Consider the following 21,836-nt stretch of genomic DNA (forward strand, 5'->3'; position numbering starts at 1 on the left):
ATAGTTTAGACGCTGTGCCAAGTCTGCGCTTTGACCACCGGTGAGAGAATTTGCGTCTGGTGGGCGTGGACGCTATTGTGATGGAGCCTAGCCTTACGGCCGCGCTAAGGCGGTGCAGGCTTTGCTACTACGATAAGGTGTTGTGTGTGCTGTGCGCCTTCTTTTGCTGGTAGTATTGGCCCGGGTCGGGCCTTGGTTAGTAAGTTCGGATCTGGCTTTTGGTTGAGCATTATTTTAAAGTGATTGATCTATTTCGCTATAGTTTCTCTAGAAAACACGTGCTCCACTATTGTATGCATGTATGCCCGGGGTGGGATAAGATGTCTATAGAAGCCAAGCCCGTCGGAAAACTTTCAAAACAAGTTCTTGCCCCTGCAAGTCCCCCACTTATAACCAGTAAGCTGCATGTGCTGACAAATTCTTGAATGAGGCCGAAGATATATACCCTTTGTTCCACCAGATCTATTCCTACAGTATCTCTAAATTCCATCAACAATATCAACAATATCAACAATGACTCTCAACACTACCTGCCTCGTCACTGGCGCAAACCGCGGTAGATATATCCCTAAATTGAATGCACAAATAACCTCGGGTTTTCTGGCTAATGACAAGTTAAGGCATCGGCAAGGGCCTAGTCGCCTTGTATCTGGCGCGCCCGCACCACACCGTCATTGCCGCCGTCCGCGATCCCGCGCACCCCTCCGCGCAATCGCTTCGCGAGCTGGGTCTCGCTCAAGATGCAAATGACGGGAGCACCACCTCACGCCTCATTATTATCCAGATGGACTACGCGTCGTCTGCGTCAATCAAGGCAGCTTTCGCTGCCCTCGCCTCCGACCACGCCATCCATTCGCTCGATGTAGTCATCGCAAACGCAGGCATCGGCTATACCACGGGTCGGCCGCTGGCCGAAGAAAGCCGCGACGAGCTGCAGCGCTTTGTCGAGGTGAACGCGCATGGTCCGCTTGAGCTGTTCGGCGCGGCATTGAAGATGATGCAGGAGGCGGCGGAAAGAAGGAGAAATGAGAAAGGGGACCAGGGGAAGAAGCCCCGGTTCGTGCTTGTGTCCAGCAACGTAGGTAGTTTTGGGCTGAATGCCAGCTTCCCGGGATACGCGCTGTACGGCGCGAGTAAGGCGATGGCGAACTACTTGATCAAGTGGCTGGCTCAAGAGAATAAGGAGGTGGTTGCTTTTGTAGTACATCCTGGGTAAGTGGTTGTTGTTTCTTTCGATAGTGTGCATATCTGGGAATGAAAAGGCTAACGAATTACAGGCCTGTTAAGACAGACATGGGAAACAACGCCCGTGACCAAGGAGAAAAAATGGGGTTGAAATTGGACCTAAAATGGCTGGAGGTGGAGGACAGTGCAGGCCAGATTCAAAAATTGGTAGGCACTAAGTTCAAGATGGCAAGCGTAGAGTTTTGGCTGACGGTTAATGAACAGATTGACGATGCTGAAAGCAAAGACTTTGGTGGCCGCTTTCTACAGTATGATGGTGCAGAACTACCTTGGTAGGCCGTAGAAGTACAATAGGAAATTTCTGAGTTGCAGAAACATATTCATTCTAGGAAGGAATTGGACACAACCAAGTCATTAAGCGATATCCTACCGCGTAGCCTGCAGCGACTCTGCCTGCGGGACGACATGATCCTTTACATGGTATTTGTTCAAGGTGGTGAAGAAGACCTTGAATCGGTGACGCGAATTCCTGGCACGTGGTACGGGGATGTCTTTCTTGATGTTTTTGTATCTTACATTGAGAGTGTAGGAGGTGAGGAAAGGTCTTTAACACGCCTTGAAACAAAGCCACTTGATGAGGAAATCAGCGAGCATTGCGGCCATGGGGATGGTAATATATGGCAGAAAAGACATCTAGATAGGATGCAAGAGGTGTGTAGTAAAGCGGGGATAACGAATAAACATCTACATTTATTCTAGCCCTAAATGCCACCCTCTACTCCAGACACGCAACTAAAAGGCTACACCTAGATCATCTTTGCCCCTTCTTACCATAGGCAGTGTAATCTGTTTTCCAGAAGCCGTGGCACTGCTCAGATACTCCGCGACCAACTCGTTCATACCAGCGCCTCGAGCCATATTGATCCAAGCCTGCAATGGCAGCTCTCTAAAAATGTACCCCTCCCTCTCCTCCATGTAAGTTCGGAATTTGTCCGGTAGGACCTTCACATCGTTACAATGATGGACATAACGAACCGCGTCTCCGCCCTTGTCATTCATCCCCAGGGAGCGCAACGCCGCGCTTATGATGCCCGTAGCCACGTCCTCAACTGCGACAAAGTCGAAGACACCATCCACATTACCCTCGAAGCGCGGCACCGTGCGCAGAAGCGCCGAATATCGCAGCAAACTGGCCATAAGATCTGTGGCAGGCGCGTCGGGGCCTACGACGCTCGTCGGTCGATGGATGCAGGCGCGGAAGTCGCGCGTCGTCGCCGCTCGCTCCAGCAGCGCCTCACTCGCCCACTTAGACGCTGCGTAGCCATGCGCCTCCTGGGTGGCGGAGTCAGGCGACGGGGTGTGGGTAGCAGCGATCGATGTCTCGGCCAGGCCGTGGCTGTCGTTCTCTGTTGGCATGAAGTGGGCCACGGATGCTGAGGATACGAAGTGCAAGGGTAGGCCGCGCCGGATGGCAATGGCGGTGAGAGTGCGCGTGGAGAGCACGTTGGGCGCTCGCAGCGTCGCGTAACTCTTCAAGAAGGAGACATCGGCGCCGTTGTGGATGATGAGATGGGCACGCGCGGCGAGGGACTCCAGCTCAGAGGGCGGCAGACCAAATGAGCGATGTTCAGCCAAGTCGCCGCTGTGCTCAAAGACCTTGCCGCTGATGCGGAGGGCGGGTGCGACGTGGCGCGGTGCGCCGGTGCTGCCGTCGGGCCGGATCGCGATGCAATGTACCTCTTTGACGCGTGGGTTTGCGATTAGCCGTTGCAAGACGTGCGTTCCAAGGAAGCCTGTGGCCCCTGTGAGTATGATGACAAGCCCGGTCTTCGAGGTGGGAGGAAGTGCTTGTGGCGCCGAGGGCAGCCCTTCGCAAAGCGTGCTGATCTCATGATTCCAGTCCAGCTCTGCTGGAGCAGACAATATGCTGTTCGCGGGCTTCGGCTGGATCCGCCATGCCATTTGTCTGATTGTGCTAGACTGGAACAGTTCTGGCAGGGGGACATCTGCGTGGAACCTAGCTCTCAATGCGGCCTGCAGTTTGAGTAGCAGGAGAGAGTTGCCGCCGACGCGGAAAAAGTCTGAATCTGGGCCTACCCGGAACGATCCCAGCGTGTTTGGAAGTACTTCTTCCCAGATCCTCTTCACCTGAACCTCGGAAGATGAAAGATTGTCGTCCGTTGTGGCGGTGCTTGCTTTTGCGAGAGGCAGAGGGAGCCTATCAATTGCGAGGCGGTCTTTTTTGCCGTTGGGACTCGTTGGGAGGTTATCGAGGGCAACAACAAAAGTTGGACACATGTATGGAGGGAAAGGCAACCGCGTCTTGAGTTGCTCGCTGAAAGTCTCTTTATCTCCCACGAAATCGGCTGCAAAGACAACAAAGGCGACGAGGACGTCGGAGTCTGGACGGAATGAGATGGCGGCATCCACAAGCGCAGGATTGGCGACATTGAGTAGGGCTGCGGCTATTTCGTCAAGTTCAATGCGAATGCCGTGGATCTTCACCTGGCTGTCTCCGTCAAGCCGACCGAGGAAATGCACAGTCCCGTCCTCAAGTATCCGGCCTTTGTCACCACTACGGTAAACGGTCTTCTTGGAAAAATCTCCCGTGACAAATTTTCTGGCTGTTTCTTCGGGCCTATTAAGGTACCCTATCGCCGTGCCTGCGCCATCGATGCAGATCTCGCCAGGGCATCCGGCTGGCAAAGGCCTTAGGTCCTGATCCACGATGGCAATCGTGTAGTTCGGCAGCACCCGTCCAACCGAGGTATCCATTTGGTCCGCCTCAATATTGCTTCCATTGTAGGGTACGATGCCTCTCGTGCACGATAATGTCACCTCGGTGGGACCGTAGACATTGATGAGCTGAAGGTTCGGAATGCCTAATGCCCGGAAGCCCCGTCGAAGTTGTCCCGTAATTTTCTCTCCTCCAGAGAAAGCCAGGCGCCAGGCCGTACACTTCTGCAGTGTTGCCGAACCGTAGGTAAGGAGCGAAAGATACTCAGACGGCACGAACTCAGTGTAAGTCACGGTCTCGGAGAGCATGATATTCGCGATCCGCACCGGATCACCTCTGGCGTCCTTCGGTACGATGATGACGGTTCCGCCGTGCGCCAGAGCGCTGAAGACCTGCTCGAGCGACATGTCGAATCCAAATGCGCTTTGCTGGAGAACCACCTCGCGGCCCACGCCGAACAGTTGGGAAATTGCAAATATCTGGTTTTTGAAGCCATCGTGCGTCAAAACAACGCCCTTTGGAGTCCCAGTGGACCCGCTCGTGTACAGAACAAAACCAGGTTGGTCTCCTCTGGCTAGGTTATAAACAGGAGCGCTGCTCGTTTGTGATATACTCGAGAGATTGATGACGGTAGTCTCGGGGGAAGCAAGCCCTTGCGCCTGTTGTACCGTCGCATCGTGGCAGATGATGGCGCTTGGTTTGCTATCCGACACGATGGAATATAACCGCTCAGGTGGGTTGCGGAGGTCCAAGGGCACGTAGATAAGGCCTAGTCGCATGATAGCCAGGAGGCTGCAAACTACGTCTGCTACCGGCTCCAATAGGGTCGCAACGTATGAGCCTGGCTTGACGGACGCCTGGCGAAGGTGATTTCCGATTTGATGGGCCCGAGCCATCATTCTGGTGTAACTGAGGCTCATACCCGAGCCGTCTTTGACAGCCGTGGATCGAGGATGGGCCGCTGCCATTTCGTCGATACGGTGTGCGAGGGTATTCGGCCAGTCTACTTGCCTCCGGTCACCACTGCCTATCTCTATAGCGTGTTTAACGTCATCGTCGTCGGCAAGAGAACAGTCTGAGAGAAGGGTAGAAGGTGTATCTGTCAGGGCCTCCAGATAATGGATGTACCATTTTTGAAGTCTCTTCGAATCCGAGGCGCTGTACATGTACGATTGTGTCGTGAATCCCAGTAGGGTCACACCGTCGGGAGTCTCCGTGATGTCAACGGTTAAGTCGTAAGGATTACGGGCAGGGATCGCGGTATTCCACTCGATGGCGCAGTTTCCAAGAGGGCTGTGATACGAGTCTCCCATCCGATAGTTCAATGCAACCTGGAACATCGGACTCTGGGTCCCTGACCTAGAGATCTTGAGATGATCGAGGATAGTGTCGAACGGGACACGCGAGTTGGCCAGAGCGGCGAAAACCTTGTTTCGGGTTTGCCGAGCTAGTTCGGAGAATGGTTTATTCGATTCAAGCTTGAACCGAATTGGCAACAGGTTCAGGAAGAAGCCTACTGTTTCAAGGTCTTCAGCATCCGTCCGGTTAGCGTCCAATATTCCGATGTTGAGGTCGTTTGTACCAAGGCAACGAGACAGGAAAGCACCCAGTGCCGAGAGATAGAAGTGAAAAGAAGTAACTTGAAGTTCAGAACTTCGCTGCTTGACACGTTTTGCCAAAGACGGCTTTAATTTTGTTTCGAAGGTCCTCGTATCATACGCCTTCAGGACTTGCCGGGATTTCACCTTGGAGAATGGGAACAAGGGTATGGCTCCGGGCGGAGAGGCGTGCTCCGCACTCCAATATCGCAGTTCGTTCTGGATCTTGTGCACCACATATTCTCTTCTTTGTTTTGCGGAAAAGTCGATGGCTTGTTGCAGTGGACGTTTCACAGATCTGAGGCCGTACGCATTGTTCAGATCGCGGAGGAACAGCAGCCAGCTTATACCGTCAAGAACGACATGATGGTAACAGAATAGAATGTGGTGCTCAAATCGAGATTCTGAAAGCACGACTACTTTCATTGTTCGGCCGTGCTCAATGTCGAATTCGATATGCTTCAGCGTGTCAAGCTCGATGTCAATGTCTGACTCGCTTCTCACCTCCTTGTGTTCCACTTCAATGTCAGACTCCTGATTGACAGCTTGTATAGGCTTGCCGGTGAGTCGGTCGACGAAAAACGAGCTCCGGAGGCTCTCGTGCACATCAGCCACTGCTCGCAGTGCTCCTCTGAGCTGATGGATATCCAGAGGTCCTTTGACTTTTCCGGAGAACGTGACGTTGTACGTGGACTTGTCCTGAAGGTATACATGCAAGAAGTAAAGCCGAGACTGTGCATAAGACATCTCGCCGACCCGTTGATACGCTTGCTCGACGGTAACGTTGTCGTAAGAAGACTCAGAACTTGTCCTGACCGTGTCAGTCGACAAAATGCCGTCAAATTCCACGACTGAGCCTTCAAGGGAAGCTACCTCGGTCTCTGTGTTTCCTGGGGTAACAACTTCCGGAACTGGCACCTGCTGGGACGGCTGTGCTGCATCCTTTTTGGACAACGCGCGGCTCGAATTTGTAGATTCAGGTTCGCCATCATCAGGCTTGGTTGGCTTGAGAGATTCTGGCAGTCTTGCCAAGGCGTCCTTGCATATATCAGTCAACGAGGCGCCGCTAAGCATCTTGAGGACCGGCATATCGACAGTAAGCTCCTTGAGAAACCAAGAGCGGATCTCGACCGCAACCAATGAGTCAATCCCAAGTTTCATCAGGGGTACTGTCTTGTCTATTTTCTCTGATGGAACCTGCAAGACCAGCTCAAGCTTCTTAGAAAAGCAAGTTTCTAAGGTGGCGAGCGCTTCCTGATTGTTTGTAGCAGTCCGAAGCTGGAGTTGTACACTCTGTGAAGGCTGACCGTGCTTCTTGCTCTCCACCATGTCATGCTCTTCGTAAATGTAGTGAGAAAAACGAGGGTTCCGATGCCAAGGTGTCCTTGAGTTCTCGCCTGATAGGTTCGTTCGTTCCAAGCCGGTGATAAGCTCGGGATGCTGGCCAGAGTCTGGCAGTCCTGCGACAATGGCCTCGGCAAACATGCTGTGGAATTCCGGCTCCGAGATGGACATGTAGTTATACTTCCTGAGCTGCGCCTCGTACTGATCGCCAGACCGCGCGACGTAGCCCACGCCCAACAGCATTCCGATGTCGATAATTGACGCTGGGACACCGCGCTTTCTCCTTTGGCAAGCCAGGCTTGTCATGAACATGTTCGCAGCCCCGTAGTTGCTCTGGCCGCGATTGCCTATGACGCATGCCAAAGACGAGAAAAGGACAAAGAAATCAAGCTTAGACGAGTGAAATATTTCATCAAGGTTCTTGCTCCCGTCAACCTTGGGCTTAAGGACAACGTTGAAGTCCTCCAGCGTAAGGTTGTCAAAAGATCTATCGCGAAGGACCATTGCCGCATTAGCAACACCAGCGATAGGTGGCATGGTCGCGCAGATTCTTTTGTAGATCTCGACTAATGCCTTTTTGTCAGCAATGTCGAGTGAGAAGATCTTCAGGTTGACGCATTTCCGCTGCATAAGCCGAAGGAACGTTCCGTCCACTTTCGGATTTCGGCTTGTGATGACGAGATGTCGTGCACCATGGTCTGCCATCCAGTTGCATAGCGATTGCCCGACCTCTCCAGTCAAGCCAACTAAGAAATAAGTTTTATCGCCGGAAAACAGGCTGTTGGCGTTGATTGGACTTATTGGCAACATGACCTCTGAAGTAGTTGCCCAATCAACCACACTGGTGGGCAGTTGTTGCTCCTTTTTAAGCTTGAAAACTTCGGTGACACTGATTGTGCCGGCTCCAGGCGAGTGTGCTGGGTTTTCAGATATCAACCGGTGCTTCTGCAGGAGCTCGTGCATTCGTTGCTTGCTAAATTGGAGAGTGACAAAGGTTTTGATATCACCGTTCCTTGTAGTAAAAATCTTCGTAGGCTCGAGTAAGTGGCTCGAGGGGAGGTTATCGATGCTGTGGACATCCAAGTTCACAAATGTCTGGATGCCTGCCGGCAGAACGGATTCGAGATCGCGCCCCATAATGCAGGGATGGATGTAGAATCTTTTGGGGTCGGACTTTGCGGTTGAAGTGCTCAGAAATACTCCAACATCGTTATCCTTGGCAGCTTGTGAGATCAGTTGAGCCAGTCGTTCGTCTGCCTCGTGCACCCAAAGCCGCCCTCGTACGGCTGTCACCAGACTTTCCGCGAGAAGGATTCCCAGAACGTCGCTTAACCCTTTTTCTTCGTCAAATCCTTCTGAGCAGACATATACGTGCTCTTCAGGTACGCTCAGGAGAGAACTGCTTGTGGGAGACAAGGCGAGGGCCTTTCGACCAGATCCGACAATACTACCAACGGAGAGGAAGACAGACTGGCCGTTGGAAGGCTTGAAGGGAAATAGAGAAGAAAAATGGACCTGAACTTGGATGTCGGAGGGGTCCCCTTGCCTATTTTCTTCTCGCAGTATCCAGAACGGACCCTCATCAGCAAGCTCGGCATTGGTGTCCTTTAGATCCACAGGTCTCGTTCTAAGACATCGTTCCGAATTGAGGCGGTCGTTGGGTTCTTGACTTGGCAGGATGCGAGGAACGAATGTAAAACCGTTTTCAATCACTAGTTCGTGCTCATCACTCCAAAGAATGTTGTCGAAATCTGGGAGATCCAAACACACCATCCGGAGCAGAGCCTGCGCGAATATGGCTGGCTCGAAAGAGGGCTTTTGAAGAGAGTCGATATCTAGGAACTGAAGGCGGATATGCGGGGACTCCAAGAGCACGGAACGGCCCACACCCACAATCATATTGGAGTAGGGGCTGTCAGCCCTGCAGCCTTTGGTAACCCAGAGGATGTACTTGGCATGGTGAAACAGCATCTGCATGCCAGCAAAACGGTTATGGGTGAGGTCTTTGAAAGTAGGCTCTTCTAGGTCGGAAAGACAGATGACGGCGGAGCCGGGGATGATGAGATCGGCGGTGACGTCTTCCAGGCTGTTCACAAGCGTTACTGTCGCTGTAAATGTATGAAGCAAGCCCCGGATGCTTTGTACGGCTTTTGCCACGGCCAGGGTAGTGCCACCAACGATCAGGAGATGTGAGATGTGCGGTACCTTGTCGACACAAGATAGCGGATTTCGCAGCGTGGTCACTCTGTCATCCACCGCCTGGCTTAACATGACAGAGCAAAGGTACTTGTCTGGCTCATCTAGATCCCTGCGGACCGTGTCCACGCCGGAAAACCCGGTATTGAGCAGCACAGAATTCCACTGGGCTTCGCTGATGGTGGGATGGTACTTGCGGCCATCGTCGCGGCCAAGCCACCAACCCGGCAAACCAGACATGATAAACTGGGGAAGCAGCGTGTCGCTGGTAATTTCCAGCAACATCAGGTACCCGCCGGGTTTGAGCAGCTTTCTGCAATTTGCCAGAGTGTTAGACAAAACTTTTGTTGCATGAAGTACGTTGGACGCAACAATGACGTCGAAGAAATGCTCCTTGTAGCCTTGCTCGAGAGGGTCACGCTCGATGTCGAGCGTTTTGTATTTTATCTTTTCAGAATGCTCCTCGAAAAGAAGTTGAGCCTTCTCAAAGAATCCGGGCGAGATGTCTGTGTACGTATATGAGAGAAATTGGCCGGCGAGACCCTTTAGGACGTTGACAGTAGCGCCTCCTGTCCCAGCCCCAATCTCAAGGACGTTCATACGGGGGTAGCGGTGCGAGAGCTGGGCTGCGGCTGTTTCGAGGTGGACATTGGCGTAGTTAAATCCCTGGCCATACTTGTACAGTCGATTGAGCATGTCGTTCTCCATCATGACCTGCAAAATAGGCAGTTTCCCTCGGACTACAGCAGGCAAGACCTCTCCGACGGCAACGACAATCTCGAGGTCGATCTGGCCGGGGTACTGCTTTTTCCAGGCGAGCACCATGTCTCTCGTATCACTCGCCCACTCTGGTTTCACACGTGGATGGCGGCCGGTTTCTACTTTCGGGAGTAGATGCTTAAATGCCCAGTCCATTAGGCACTTGAAGTGCCATGCCATCGTTTCCACCTCCTCCAGTCGAACCTCTTCCCGCAGACGACGGAGGTAAAAGTAAGAGGCGCGCTCGCATATGTCGATTAGCTCAAGGTCAGCGGACGTGTCATGACCTGCAGTATCGGAGCGTGATTCAAAACCATCTGAGAGGTCTTGCTTCCACACATTGTGTGCGAAGAGCTTCCGATCGTCTTGCTTGCTTGGCACGGTGAAGGAGGAACAAACAATTTCATGCACCTGGATCGCTCCATGGCCGTTCGCTGCGTTGAAAATGCCTAAGTCCCCGGAGATTGTCTTAGCCGACGCTTCCCGTAGATGGCAATCAGCTACCAGGTCGACGTGCTCGTTGGTGTAGGCTGTGTTGATGCGTACACGGCGAATACTGGTAGGAAGGTAATGTGTCCAGAGCCTGCCATCGCCCGGCGCGGAAAAAGCCGCAAAAAGACCATGGAATGTTGTGTCGAGCGTCGCCGGATGGATCCCTAGAGTTGAGGGCGGCGAGGGTTTCAAGCCGACAGTGGCTGCGCCCAGTCTCCTCTCAATAGTATTCGCTACGAATGCGCCTGAGTATTGTAATCCAATGCCAGTAAGCGACTCGTAGAGCCTCGTAAGGTCGATAGGCGTCATAGGCAATGTCTCTGTTGGCCTTTCCGGCAACGTTTCCTCAGCAGGTTCCCCCATTGTGATTACGACGCGGCCAGTGAAGTTCATATTCTCGAAGTCCTGAGATTTACTGTCAACCCCGCCACTGTAGCACGCGTATTCGGCCAAGATCTGACTGGATGTCTGGTCCGTAACACGGATGACAAATGTTACCTCGGCGCCGGCAGAGTCTTCGTCAATCGTGATCGCGTGGTGAATGACGAGGTCCTGAAGTTCGACAAGCTTGACAGACTGGTCTGCTGCCAAAAACATCGATGCCTCAAAAGCCATCGAAACATAGCCAGCGGCAGGAAAGAGCACTTGGCCTTGGAACTGATGGCCGCGGAGCCATTCCATTTCGTTAATTTTCATGACATTGCGCCAGCGCATCTCCCGGTTGTTTCCGTTCGATGTCGCCGTCCCAAGAAGCTCGTGAACCGGACGTTGACGCATGCGGAAAATTCTGGATAGGCGTGATTCCTTCCATAGCTCCTTATCATGATCCCAGCTGTAGGGTGGTAGGTCTTTGAGCACGGATCCGTTCCCGTAGCTTTCTCCAAGACAAGATTTCCGGAACTCGGCAAAATCGATAACCGGGTGTGGTGAGAGGAAGTTCCTCCAGACGAAGCCAAGTCCGTCTGAGAAAGCACTGAAATCAGGCTCGCCGCGCTTCATAACGCCTTCGTATGGAATGTCCACCCCTGTCAAGGTTTTGAGGCTCTCCGTTGCCGGTCCTTTCAAGGCGGGATGCGGCCCAATTTCGAGGGCAATATCGTGGCAGTCATCTTCTGTCACTGCTCTGTATATAGCTTGCGAGAAGAGAACCGGTTGTGCCATATTTTCGATCCAGTACTTGTCCCTAAACGAGTCGGGATCATCGGTGGTTCGGCCATAAACGCTCGAGTACCACTTGCACCGGTAAGGTCCAGGCTGTACCTGGATACCACATTGGCGGAGTGAGCTCATGTATGGCCCCACACACGGCTGCATGTGGTGCGAATGATACGCTGTGTCGACTTTGAGCACACGGGCAAACGTCTTTTCCTCGTCGAGCAACTCTTTGGCTTCATCGACAGCATCGCTGTCACCAGAAAGAGTTGCACTGGAATTGGCATTGCTTGCAGCCACGGACAGTCTACCAAGGAACTGGTCCCGCTGGCAGAAAGATGTTGCTTCTTCAATGCTCATTCCAACCGCAACCATCTTTCCATTCTGTCCCTGTGGACCCTGAGCGAGGTGTGCATGCAGTCCGCGGTAGTAAGCGATGCGGACGGCATCGGACGCATTTATATAGCCCGCTGCATAGGCTGCCGCAATCTCGCCAGATGAGTGCCCTACGACAGCACTAAACGTAACACCAGCAGCCTGAATGAGATTGACAAGGGCAACCTGGAGAGCAGTGCACATCGGCTGTGAGATGGCGGCATCATGGATGCGGGTTTTGTCTGGGGGTGCCAATAGTTCTGCCTCCAAAGACCATGTCGGGGCATCTGGCAGACTTCTCAGCGACGCTTCGAGATCGCAGATCGTCCTCCTGAACAAAATGGATTTGGCGTGCAGCTCCGCACCCATGGCTGGCCACTGGGCGCCTTGTCCGGTGAAAACTGCCAAAATGCGCGGCGGAAACTGTTCAGTCGTTTGGATTGCGCGGGTGCCCAAGTTTGTACCGTTTGTTACGGCTTTTTCAACAGCTGCATCCAGTTTCGTCATGAGCTGGTAGCGATCGCATGCAGAGAAGCTCACCCGAATCTGAAACTGCGTCCGGCGAGTTTGGAGTGTCCAAGCTAAGTCGCTTAGATTCATTTCCTCGTTCATCTTGAGCTTATCAGAGAGCGAGGCTACCGCGGATATAAGAGCTGTTTCGGAGTTGGCAGATAGCGTTATGGGCCCACAAGGAGCACTTCTTTCGCTATGTTGACATTCATCCACCCAGTCTTCTCCTGGATTTGGCTGTGGCTCCCAGCTCTCGAGGATAGCGTGGGCGTTGGTACCGCCAAATCCGAAACTGTTGACGCTGGCGCGTCTCGGAGTCCCTTTGGGCAAGTCTGGCCATTTCTGCAATTCGGTCGGTACCCTGAGGTGGGTGTACAAAGGTTCAATTGCCGGGTTGAGCCGGTTGAAGTGCATGTTAGGGGGGATCATGCTGTTTTGTAGAGCTAATGAAGCTTTCAAAACTCCTGCCAGTCCTGCAGTGCCCTCTAAGTGCCCGATGACAGTCTTGACCGAGCCGACAAACAGTTGATCATCGCTGTTGTGATGTGCGACCTTATTCTGAGGGAAGAAGACATTACGAACAGCTTCGGCCTCAACCGGGTCGCCCGCCAGGGTGCCTGTTCCATGGGCTTCGAAGTATTGACATCGATCCTCTTTTTTGAGGCAGTCCAGCCCGGCTCTAGCGTATGTAGCCTTGATGAGCGAAGCCTGTGAGGCTACGCTTGGCATAGTAATACCAGTGGTGCGGCCATCCTGGTTAACACCGGTCTCGCGAATGACGCATTCAATGCTGTCATTATCGGCGATGGCCTGTTTCAAGGTCTTCAGGACGACGCAGGCAAACCCCTCGCCGCGGGCATAGCCGTCCGCTCCAGCGTCCCACATACGCGATCGGCCTGTGGGCGAGAGCATATGCAGCTTCGACTCGAAAATGTATAACTCCGGGCCAAGGATCAGGTTGACTCCAGCCGCTACCGCCGTGCCAGATGGCCCGCATTCGCCATGTCGGAGCGCCTGTACAGCTTGGTGCAACGCGACGAGACTGGATGAGCATGCTGTGTCAATAGTGACAGAGGGACCTTTCCAGTCGAAAAAATACGACACCCGATTAGACATGATGCTCCGAGCAGTTCCAGTGGCGAGGTATTGAGGCGCACTATCTATATCGCGTAGGAGGACGTCATAGTAGTCGCCAGTCATTTGGCCAACGTATACTGCAGTCTGGGATCCCTGGAGCTCTTGAATTGAGTAACCAGCAGACTCAATCCCCTCGTATACAGTCTCCAGGAGCAGTCGTTGTTGTGGATCCATGGCCTCAGCTTCCTTTGGGTTTATACTGAAGAAAGCATGGTCGAAAACGCGGATATCCTCCTCCAGCAGGTACGACTGTCTGACGTTGCTGCTTCCGTGGTATTCTCCGTTGGTGTGGTAGAAACCGTCCGGATTGAAGCGTTCGGACGGGATGGTGTTAAGAACGTCGTACGGCTCTTCCAGCAGCTTCCATAGCTTTGAAGGGGAGCTGGCGCCGCCTGGAAACCTGCAGCTGCTGCCTACGATGGCGATTGGTTCAGAGGTGTATTTGGGGAAAGAAGTCATCTCTGTGAAGAAAAGAAAATTTGTGGTTGGAGTTTCTTGAAAGATCTCAGTCCATTGCTTGCGTTGGAGAGGATACACCGAGAGGATTCCTGATATACAAAATATTGTTCGCATCGGTCAAAGGCCGCCCTCGCCGCCATCCGATCGGTCTTGTCGGTAAGCCGGGCCTAGACCGATGTTTTTCCACTGTTGCGTATCTGACCTACCGTGCATCGGCGCTTTATGCAGCATCTATGGTCCGGCCAAAACTATCCGACGACTTTCGGAGGACGGTAGTCGAAGCAGTTGCCGGAGAATATAATCCACGGCGAAACGGTTACAGAGATTGCTTCGTAGTAACAGCGACCGCTAGCTCTGCACCAGCTTTGTTCTTTCCCTTCTCTATCTTTCCTCCCTAGCACCAGTTGATTCTAACAATGATGCAGACTGGTACCCGCACGGCTTTGGTGGCCGAGGGGGCTGCACGGTACAAGTTGGTGAACGACGCAGCCATGCCACTGGTAAAGCCAGATATGGTCCTCTGCAAGGTCAGAGCGGTGGCGCTCAACCCAGCAGACTGGAAGATGGTCGACTTTTCCGCAACGCCAGGTGCAGTGGGCGGCAATGACTTTGCCGGTGAAGTTGTTGAGACTGGAAGCCAGGTGACAAGACTCAAGCCGGGCGATCGTGTCTGCGCAATGATGTTCGGGCTCAACCCATCCGACAAAACGACAGGGGCGTTCGGTACCTTCGCGGCGGCCACAGAGGATTTGGCATGCAAGATCCCGGACGGGATGACTTTCGAAGAGGCCTCGACCCTGGGATTGGCCATCGGGACGGCAGGCAGCGCTCTCTACCAGAGCCTGGGACTTCCAATGCCAGAAGCCCCTGCGAAGAAGCCTATTACAGTACTGGTATCGGGAGGGGCGACGGCGACCGGAACCATCGCTGTCCAGCTGTTGAGAGCGTAAGTTTCAAGTGACACTGCGTGACTTTTGCTGACAACATGGCAGATCCGGACTCATTCCCATTGTTACTTGCTCGCCGACCCACTTCGACATGTTGAAGCGGCTGGGAGCAGCCGAGACTTTCGATTACCACTCGCCAACCTGCGGTACGGAGATACGCGCATACACCAACGACCAACTGGCGCATGTGTTTGACTGTGTCACCGAGGCGGCAACAATGAAGATGTGCTATGAAGCCATTGGGTCGGCGGGCGGCAAGTACGTGGCGCTGGATCCGTTTGCGACGCACGTCCAATACACGCGGCGAGACGTACATGCCGACTGGCTCATGATATACTCGCTGTTCGGGAAGCGGGTCGAGCTGGCTGGCGTATATGGCAGGGCAGCTCGTCGGCTGGATCGCGAATTTGCAGCTCGCATGTTTCCGCTCGCCGAGCGGCTGCTGGAGGAGGGCCGGCTGGCTCCACACGCCGCCGAAGTGCGAGTCGGTGGATTGGATGGCGTGTTGGACGGCATTGAGGAGCTGCGGTGGGGAAAGGTCAGAGGGAGGAAGCTTGTGTATCCAATAGCTTGAGCTGTTGCGTGTCGCGTACGTAGTCGCAGCCCGCGGGAAATGTTCGGTTACTGCCATAGCTATCACGAGGTCATGTGATGATACTTCTCACTCGGCTTGTTTGATGAAACCCTCCGACGCCGACGCTTCTGTACATACATACATACTAGGTAGCTCCTGCCGGACAGGTGTCAGAGCAACAACAACTTCATCATGCTGCACATCCTGTCCTCAGACTTCTTCGACTTTGAGTTTCTGCGTATCCTCGGCACTGCGCCCTTCCACGGCAGCGATGTGGGCGAGTGCTTGGAAGCCGGCGAGCACATCCGCAACAACGACCCCGAAAGCTGGTACAAAGCCTGGACGGGCGCCGCCGAGAAGGCCGAGGCCCAAGCCGTCGAGGCGCGACGGACGGGCGACGTCGAGGCGGCGCGATGGGCTTTCTTGCGCGCTTCCAACTACCGCCGCTCCAGCGAGTTCCTGCTGCACCACTTACCCCACGACCCGCGCCTCTTGCGTTCCGTCGAGCAGGCCACCGCCAACTTCAAGCAAGCCTGTCGCCTGTTTGACAGTCCCGTCATAGAGCTCGAGATCCCATACGGCCATGGCACCATGCTGCCCGCTTACCTGTACCTTCCTACTTCCTTTACCGGCGATAGGGCTCCAGTTATCGTCAACACCGGCGGCTTCGACTCGATCCAGGAAGAGCTCTACTATTATACTGCTTCGGGTGCGCGTACTCGCGGCTACGCCACCTTGTCGTTCGAGGGACCCGGCCAAGGCTTGATGCTGCGGCGCAACAAGCTGTCGTTGCGGCCAGATTGGGAAGTCGTCATCGCCGCCGTTCTCGATGAGCTGTTCCATGCAGCACAAGCACATCCGCAGTGGCGTCTCGACCTAGCGCGTATAGCCGTGCTCGGTGCATCCATGGGTGGCTACTTCGCCCTACGTGGCGCCACGGACTCTCGTGTCAAAGCCTGCGTCGCCATCGACGGCTTTTATGATCTAGGTGCTGCCGTGCGCGAGCGTATCCCGTCGCCGGTTTTGACTGCGATGGAACGCGGTTATGTGCCCGATGCTGTCTTCAACGGCCTCTTTTCCATCATGGCAAGTCTTAATTTCCAGACCCGCTGGGAGTTCGGCCACGCCATGCTCGCATTTGGCGTCGATTCGCCCGCTGCCGTGTTGCGTGAGTTCAACCGCTACACGCTGCGGCCGGCCGGCGACGCCGAAACCATTGTCAGTCGCATCCGCTGCCCCGTCCTGGTCACCGGCTCGCGCGAGACTCTCTACTTCCGGCCTGAGACTAGCGCGTGTCGCATCTATGACGGTCTGACGCAGTTGAAGGAAGGCGACGAGAAGTCGCTGTGGATTCCGACTGGCGTCGGCCAAGGCTCTCTGCAGGCCAAGGTTGCCGCAACCGCGCACCTTCACTTCAAGGCTTTTGCATGGCTGGATCAGGTGTTTGGCATCGAGAGGAACGACGTGGACAACTGAAGAGGGAGGGGGGAGGGGGCTTGTAAGCGAGAAACTATGTAGATGAGGTGGACTCGATGCTGTCGTTGGTTTTGAGTGTGAATCGGTTAAATTCGGCCAAGTAACTTTCCACCAATCAGACCAATCCATGAAGTCATTCTATGTATCTAGAGTACACAACACGTTCTACCTATTTGTACTTGTTCTCCAAATTTATCAAAGCATAGCAACCATCTCCTCTATTCCCAGCATCTTCTCTGGCGACGCCAACAGCTTGCAACCGGCTGCAAACGCGTGTCTTATGGCGACAGCAACGGCCTCGACGTCAGCTGCAGCGCGCGGGCAATGATGGCCGCCAACAAACTCAACCAGTGTCGCCGTGCGCGCATCGTAGCAGCGCGTCAGAATTTGCTTGTTCGCCGGCCGCCACGGATCACGCCTGCCATGGACATGAACACTCGGTACTGTGACGAGCGATGACGGTGGTCCGAAAGACTTGGGCATCAAGTGCGTGCCGTTCTCGTCGACGTCTTCGTCCAAGTCTTCATCAATCCGCTGCTGCTCCTCCGCCGCTTCATCGCCATATCCAAGGGGAGGATAGGTGCTTGAGAGCAAGACTCCAAAAACCAAAGGGACCTGATCTGTGTCCCTCCCCCGCCGCCGCTGCATTCCCCTGCACTCCTGCAGCAGCAGCGACGTTGCCAGACGGCCACCCTGGGAAAAAGCCATCACGCCCGCAAAGGGCCCTTCGAGAGCCACCATGTCGGCGATGCGAGCGCGCACAACGGCCATGTCGGTCGGCTGCGGAGGCCGGTTGAGCCACGCGTAGTACGGACCCTCGTAGACGGGCAACACACCCGGCCCTGCAGTGCTGGGGAACGGGGCGTCGACAAAGACAAAGTCGAATTCGCGCGCGAGGGCCATCGTGAGCTGGCGCGACTGCGCGCGGAAGATGGCGGCCGAGCAGCCTTCGCCGTGGAGGCATAGGATTCGCGGCTTGTTGATATGCGGCATAATGATGAGGTGAATAGTGTGCTCTCCTTTGGATGAAGGGAGAATATGCTTTGTGCTGCTCAACACCCCCCCTCGATGCAGCTTTTGGATATTTCGTCTAGTAATCATCCCAAGCCAGGTGTTGCCTGTGGTCGGTGGGTTTTCGCTTTCTTCACCATTTGGCCGAAACCAAACCCGCCGAGGGCGCGGATAAAAGCGCACACATGATGCTGAATTCCGCCAACCGTCAGCAAGGGACCTACAAAGCCAAACACAGAAATAACAACCATGGCTGAAGCGAAGGAACAGCAGCACCAGCAAGAGCAGCAGGGGCCGCTTCTGAAGCTCTCTGTTCAGCACTACCGCAAGGAAGGCGTGTCGGAGGAGGCCTTCACACGATGGATTCAAGAAGACCACATCCGGCGCGCCGTGCGAATCCTGCAGAAGCACAACGTGGTGCGGTACGCGCAGGTGAGTTGGCTACCTAGTCCAAGGAAAGACACAAGCAGTTAAACCGCCACGTTCACGAACCAGTACCTCACGCCATCGGCGGCGCGCGAAATGTTCCAGGCCGACCTGGCGCACAAGCCTGGTTGGAAACTGGCCGATTACGATGCCATCATCTCCTACTGGGTGCGCAGCGCCGACGACATGCGCGGCCTGCTCGCCGACCCCGAGTGGGCCGAGCAGGTCAACGCCCGCGAGACGGAATGGGCCGACACTGTCAATGTCGTCACCATGGCCGGCTTTGAGACGGTGTATATTGAGGATGGTCAGATTGTCAACACCACCCCGCTCGAGGCCTGAATGAGTGGAGACGTGGCGCGGTTGCTGTTGGTTTGCTTGTTACTGCAAGGTGAATGGACAACGGCAGGCAGTTTTGTGTCAAGTGGAGTGGAGTGAGTGTGGACGGTGGACGGCTCTGTCGATCATCGGCGCATTTGAGAAACCAACCGATCTTACTTCTTACCATCCGCGTCGGATAGTTATGTCTGCAACTCCAGCAACAAGTGCCTACATGCCTCGAAGAACCGAACTGGCCGATAGGCCAACTAAGAAGGAGCATCAACCAAACTAAACGAAGCCTGCCATGTCCACCTGCCAATCACCCTTCAACGTCCTGTCTTTGATTCCATCCCCAAAAATCGCAATGTCAACACCACCCTCTCACCTCCTCCTGCGCCTGTCTCCCCTCCTCACAAGTACCGCCTCTCTCACCTTCACCTTCTGCGAGCACCTCTACCTCGCCCCTTACCTCTCGCTCCGCCCCGCAACCACAGCGCCCAACAGCAATCCCGACCACCAAGCCGGCGGCACCAGCCGCGGACCCGACCCCAACGTCCTCCTCCCCATCTACATCGACCGCTGGTTCCGCCCCGCCTTCTCCGTCATCCTAACCCTCTACCCCCTCACCTGGGCCACCGCCATTGCCAACCTCGCTACCACTGCCTCCAGCCGCAAAGCTGGCCTCAGCGTCTCCACTCCCTCCGGTGCCCTCTACCTCGCCGGACTGGCCCTGAGCGCCGCCCACATGCTCTGGGGCCTTAGAGCTAAGGGCTTGCTGGACGCTATCAGGTCCAAGAACAACAGTGATCTCTTGGTTGATGGAGCTGCAAAGCGGGTGGTTGCCGAGACCGTCACCCCGGAGGAGGAAGGCGATTCTCGCGAGAATAATCACCTTGTCGATGGTCGGGACAGTGTCGCAGTCCTAGCGGCGTGGATCCAGTTGAATACTTGGAGGGGCGTTTTGGCAGACTTGCCGGCTTGGGTATGCTTTTTTGTGGGATTTTTGTTATCGGAATCCTAACGAGGGGGATTGGGATTTCGATCGTTGGTCCTTGTGCAGTATAGGGTCAAGAAAGCTGTGCCTACCTGAGGATTGTGTTTCTATATTTAGCTGGTGTGGTGCTTAGCGGGAAGATGTCAACTAAAACCTTCGGCACACGCAAGTAGTGGCATAGATATATCCACAGTCTTGTATTAACTCAAACTCTAAGCAATCCGTGAATGAGATTATGTGAAACCTAAAAGTGTAAAAACAGGAAGTTGAAATGACTTTAGTATAATCTACATCTGCAATAGACCAATCGTCCCATCTCTTTCAATCAGTGTTGGTATCGGTGCTTTGGGGCTTTTCGACGTCTTGTTGTTTCTCATCATCAGCGAGACCAAATTCGGTCTCGAGCTGCTCACGCATCGGGACCTCTTTGACCACGAGAGCGATGATGAAACAAAGTAGACCGAAAGCAATTCCGACCTGCCAGACTAGCTTGAGACTGTCAATGTACACGCCCAACACCTGAGACTTGATGACTGGGGTTGGGTTCAATGACAGCATGAAGTCCTTTGATGCCATGGCGTAAGCTCCCCCGTTGGCCAACGTGGAGCGTAGATCTGCACTGTCAATACGGCCGAGGAGCTTGTTGACCTGTGAATTGAAGATGGCAGTGGGAATAGCGACGCCCCAAATGCCACCGAAGCTGCGAAGGAATGCCCAAGTGCCAGTAGCAACAGCCACGTCCGCCTCGGGTAGTGGAGCTTGAATGGCCGGCAACGTCGTCGTTAGCAGCACACCGCTCCCGGCAGCACCGATGATCTGGATGCCGACCCAGTACCCAGTAGAGGTTTGGGCGTCGAGAAGAGTGAAGAGACCGAAGGTTATGGTCAGAAGGATGGCGCCAATGAAATGAAAAGGGCGATAGCGGCCGAGCTTGGTCAAGCCGCCGCCAGCAATGATGGCGAAGGGAATGGCCGCTACTGCGCTGGGTAGAAGATCAACGCCCGAGGCTGTGGGAGAAGCCTCTAGCACAGACTGGAAGTAGACGGGCAGCCAGTAAGTGATCCAATAGTTGAGGATGGCGTGAACGAAGGTTAAGCCAAATGTAGCGAGGGATGTGCGGTTGGAAAAGATGCGAATGGGCATAGTTGGCTCAGGAAGGCCGCTCCAGGACTCGAGGCCGAGGAAACCGATTAGGCCGAGAATGCCTAGGACGAGCGGCAGGATGGTCCTCCACGAGCCCCAAGGATGTTCGGTGCCACCCCAAGTCAAGGCGAGTAGGATGGCGAGAACAGAGGCGATGAGGAGCGCATTTCCAGCCAGGTCGACGCGCTTTAGCATGTTCTTAGCCGAATCCTTCTTGTACTGGACTTTGAGGGATAGTAGAAGAAGAGCAAGGGCGGCGCCGCAGATGGGTAGGTTCATGTAGAATATCCAACGCCAGGTGACACGCTGGGTCATGAGGCCGCCAATGACGGGGCCCAAGGACAGTGCGACGGCAAATATGGAGAAGATAAGACCCATATATTGAGCACGCTCGCGCAACGGGACCAAGTCGCAGACGATGATGTCTACAAGGACGTTTATACCGCCGCCACCAACGCCCTGGATGGCCCGGCCTGCGATAAGGGTTGCAGTGGTCTTTGCAGCACCCGATACAGCGGAACCGACAGCGAATAAGACGACGGAGAGGACAATCAGGCTGCGGCGACCGAAAATGTTGGCCGTCTGGCCATACAGAGGCTGAAAGGCCGTCATGGTAAGGAAGTAGGCGTTGGCAATCCACACATACGACGGCCCGGAGCCCAGATCGTTTACAATCGTAGGCATGGCCGTGGAAATAACGGATGCATCGAGAGCTGAGAGAATTGAAGTGACGGACAGGGCAGCGAAAATGGCCTAGAGCGAATTAGCAGCGGGCAAAAGCAGAGAGGAAGGCACGCTAGGTTGGACATACCCAGAAGCGCCAGCCATGACCGACAGCCATTTTGAGTTGGGAATGGGGAATGGGGGGAGAGAGAGAAGGAGAGACACAACCAAGAAGTAGTCACCACACGCCTTCCCAAAGCGGCAGGAGGGCACGGCCTGAGTCAGGCGCACGGGCCCATGCTGACTCGACGCGCAGGATCACGTGCCAGGATGCCAG

At 54.5% G+C, this 21,836-nt stretch overlaps 8 protein-coding genes across 8 annotated transcripts; 5 read left to right on the forward strand and 3 right to left on the reverse strand.

The window, feature by feature from the left end:
- The first annotated feature begins 488 nt into the window (after positions 1-488).
- Positions 489-1,927, forward strand: K452DRAFT_362457 (uncharacterized protein). The gene is made up of 4 exons (XM_033546501.1): positions 489-556; positions 621-1,212; positions 1,278-1,392; positions 1,450-1,927. The coding sequence occupies exons 1-4, from the start codon at positions 514-516 to the stop codon at positions 1,519-1,521; spliced, it is 822 nt and encodes a 273-aa protein (XP_033392241.1). The 5' UTR covers positions 489-513; the 3' UTR covers positions 1,522-1,927.
- Positions 1,928-1,977: 50 nt separating this feature from the next.
- On the reverse strand, positions 1,978-13,944 carry K452DRAFT_237343 (uncharacterized protein; the record flags this gene model as incomplete). Its single annotated transcript, XM_033537581.1, has 2 exons — positions 1,978-8,289; positions 8,803-13,944. The coding sequence occupies 2 exons, from the start codon at positions 13,942-13,944 to the stop codon at positions 1,978-1,980; spliced, it is 11,454 nt and encodes a 3,817-aa protein (XP_033392242.1).
- Positions 13,945-14,360: 416 nt separating this feature from the next.
- Positions 14,361-15,465, forward strand: K452DRAFT_237315 (uncharacterized protein; the record flags this gene model as incomplete). The annotated part of the gene is made up of 2 exons (XM_033537579.1): positions 14,361-14,890; positions 14,937-15,465. The coding sequence occupies 2 exons, from the start codon at positions 14,361-14,363 to the stop codon at positions 15,463-15,465; spliced, it is 1,059 nt and encodes a 352-aa protein (XP_033392243.1).
- A 192-nt stretch (positions 15,466-15,657) lies between these two features.
- Positions 15,658-16,941, forward strand: K452DRAFT_237336 (uncharacterized protein; the record flags this gene model as incomplete). Its single annotated transcript, XM_033537580.1, has 1 exon — positions 15,658-16,941. One exon carries the CDS (start codon positions 15,658-15,660, stop codon positions 16,939-16,941), a length of 1,284 nt encoding a protein of 427 aa, XP_033392244.1.
- A 300-nt stretch (positions 16,942-17,241) lies between these two features.
- K452DRAFT_193887 (uncharacterized protein) lies at positions 17,242-17,931 on the reverse strand (the record flags this gene model as incomplete). Its single annotated transcript, XM_033535900.1, has 1 exon — positions 17,242-17,931. A coding segment is annotated over one exon (690 nt), but the record flags the coding sequence as incomplete, so codon positions are not given.
- A 270-nt stretch (positions 17,932-18,201) lies between these two features.
- K452DRAFT_322356 (uncharacterized protein) lies at positions 18,202-18,867 on the forward strand (the record flags this gene model as incomplete). The annotated part of the gene is made up of 2 exons (XM_033544495.1): positions 18,202-18,384; positions 18,448-18,867. 2 exons carry the CDS (start codon positions 18,202-18,204, stop codon positions 18,718-18,720), a joined length of 456 nt encoding a protein of 151 aa, XP_033392246.1. The 3' UTR covers positions 18,721-18,867.
- A 196-nt stretch (positions 18,868-19,063) lies between these two features.
- Positions 19,064-19,720, forward strand: K452DRAFT_362462 (uncharacterized protein; the record flags this gene model as incomplete). The annotated part of the gene is made up of 1 exon (XM_033546502.1): positions 19,064-19,720. The coding sequence occupies one exon, from the start codon at positions 19,064-19,066 to the stop codon at positions 19,718-19,720; it is 657 nt and encodes a 218-aa protein (XP_033392247.1).
- A 137-nt stretch (positions 19,721-19,857) lies between these two features.
- K452DRAFT_258938 (uncharacterized protein) lies at positions 19,858-21,689 on the reverse strand. Its single transcript, XM_033538481.1, has 2 exons — positions 21,648-21,689; positions 19,858-21,589 (listed from the first exon to the last, which is right to left on the reverse strand). Exons 1-2 carry the CDS (start codon positions 21,675-21,677, stop codon positions 20,015-20,017), a joined length of 1,605 nt encoding a protein of 534 aa, XP_033392248.1. The 5' UTR covers positions 21,678-21,689; the 3' UTR covers positions 19,858-20,014.
- Positions 21,690-21,836: the final 147 nt, after the last annotated feature.

Source organism: Aplosporella prunicola (assembly GCF_010093885.1).
Source record: "Aplosporella prunicola CBS 121167 unplaced genomic scaffold K452scaffold_45, whole genome shotgun sequence".
NCBI classification, from domain to species: Eukaryota; Fungi; Ascomycota; class Dothideomycetes; order Botryosphaeriales; family Aplosporellaceae; genus Aplosporella; species Aplosporella prunicola.

Bases quoted from the DNA above. Each gene is read 5' to 3' on its own strand.
- K452DRAFT_362457 (XM_033546501.1), top strand. From the start codon at position 514: ATGACTCTCAACACTACCTGCCTCGTCACTGGCGCAAACCGCG. The intron at 1,213-1,277 runs GTAAGTGGTTGT...AACGAATTACAG, and splicing joins GCTTTTGTAGTACATCCTGG to GCCTGTTAAGACAGACATGG. The intron at 1,393-1,449 runs GTAGGCACTAAG...GTTAATGAACAG, and splicing joins CAGGCCAGATTCAAAAATTG to ATTGACGATGCTGAAAGCAA.
- K452DRAFT_258938 (XM_033538481.1), bottom strand. From the start codon at position 21,677: ATGGCTGTCGGTCATGGCTGGCGCTTCTGG. The intron at 21,590-21,647 runs GTATGTCCAACC...AATTCGCTCTAG, and splicing joins GTCATGGCTGGCGCTTCTGG to GCCATTTTCGCTGCCCTGTC.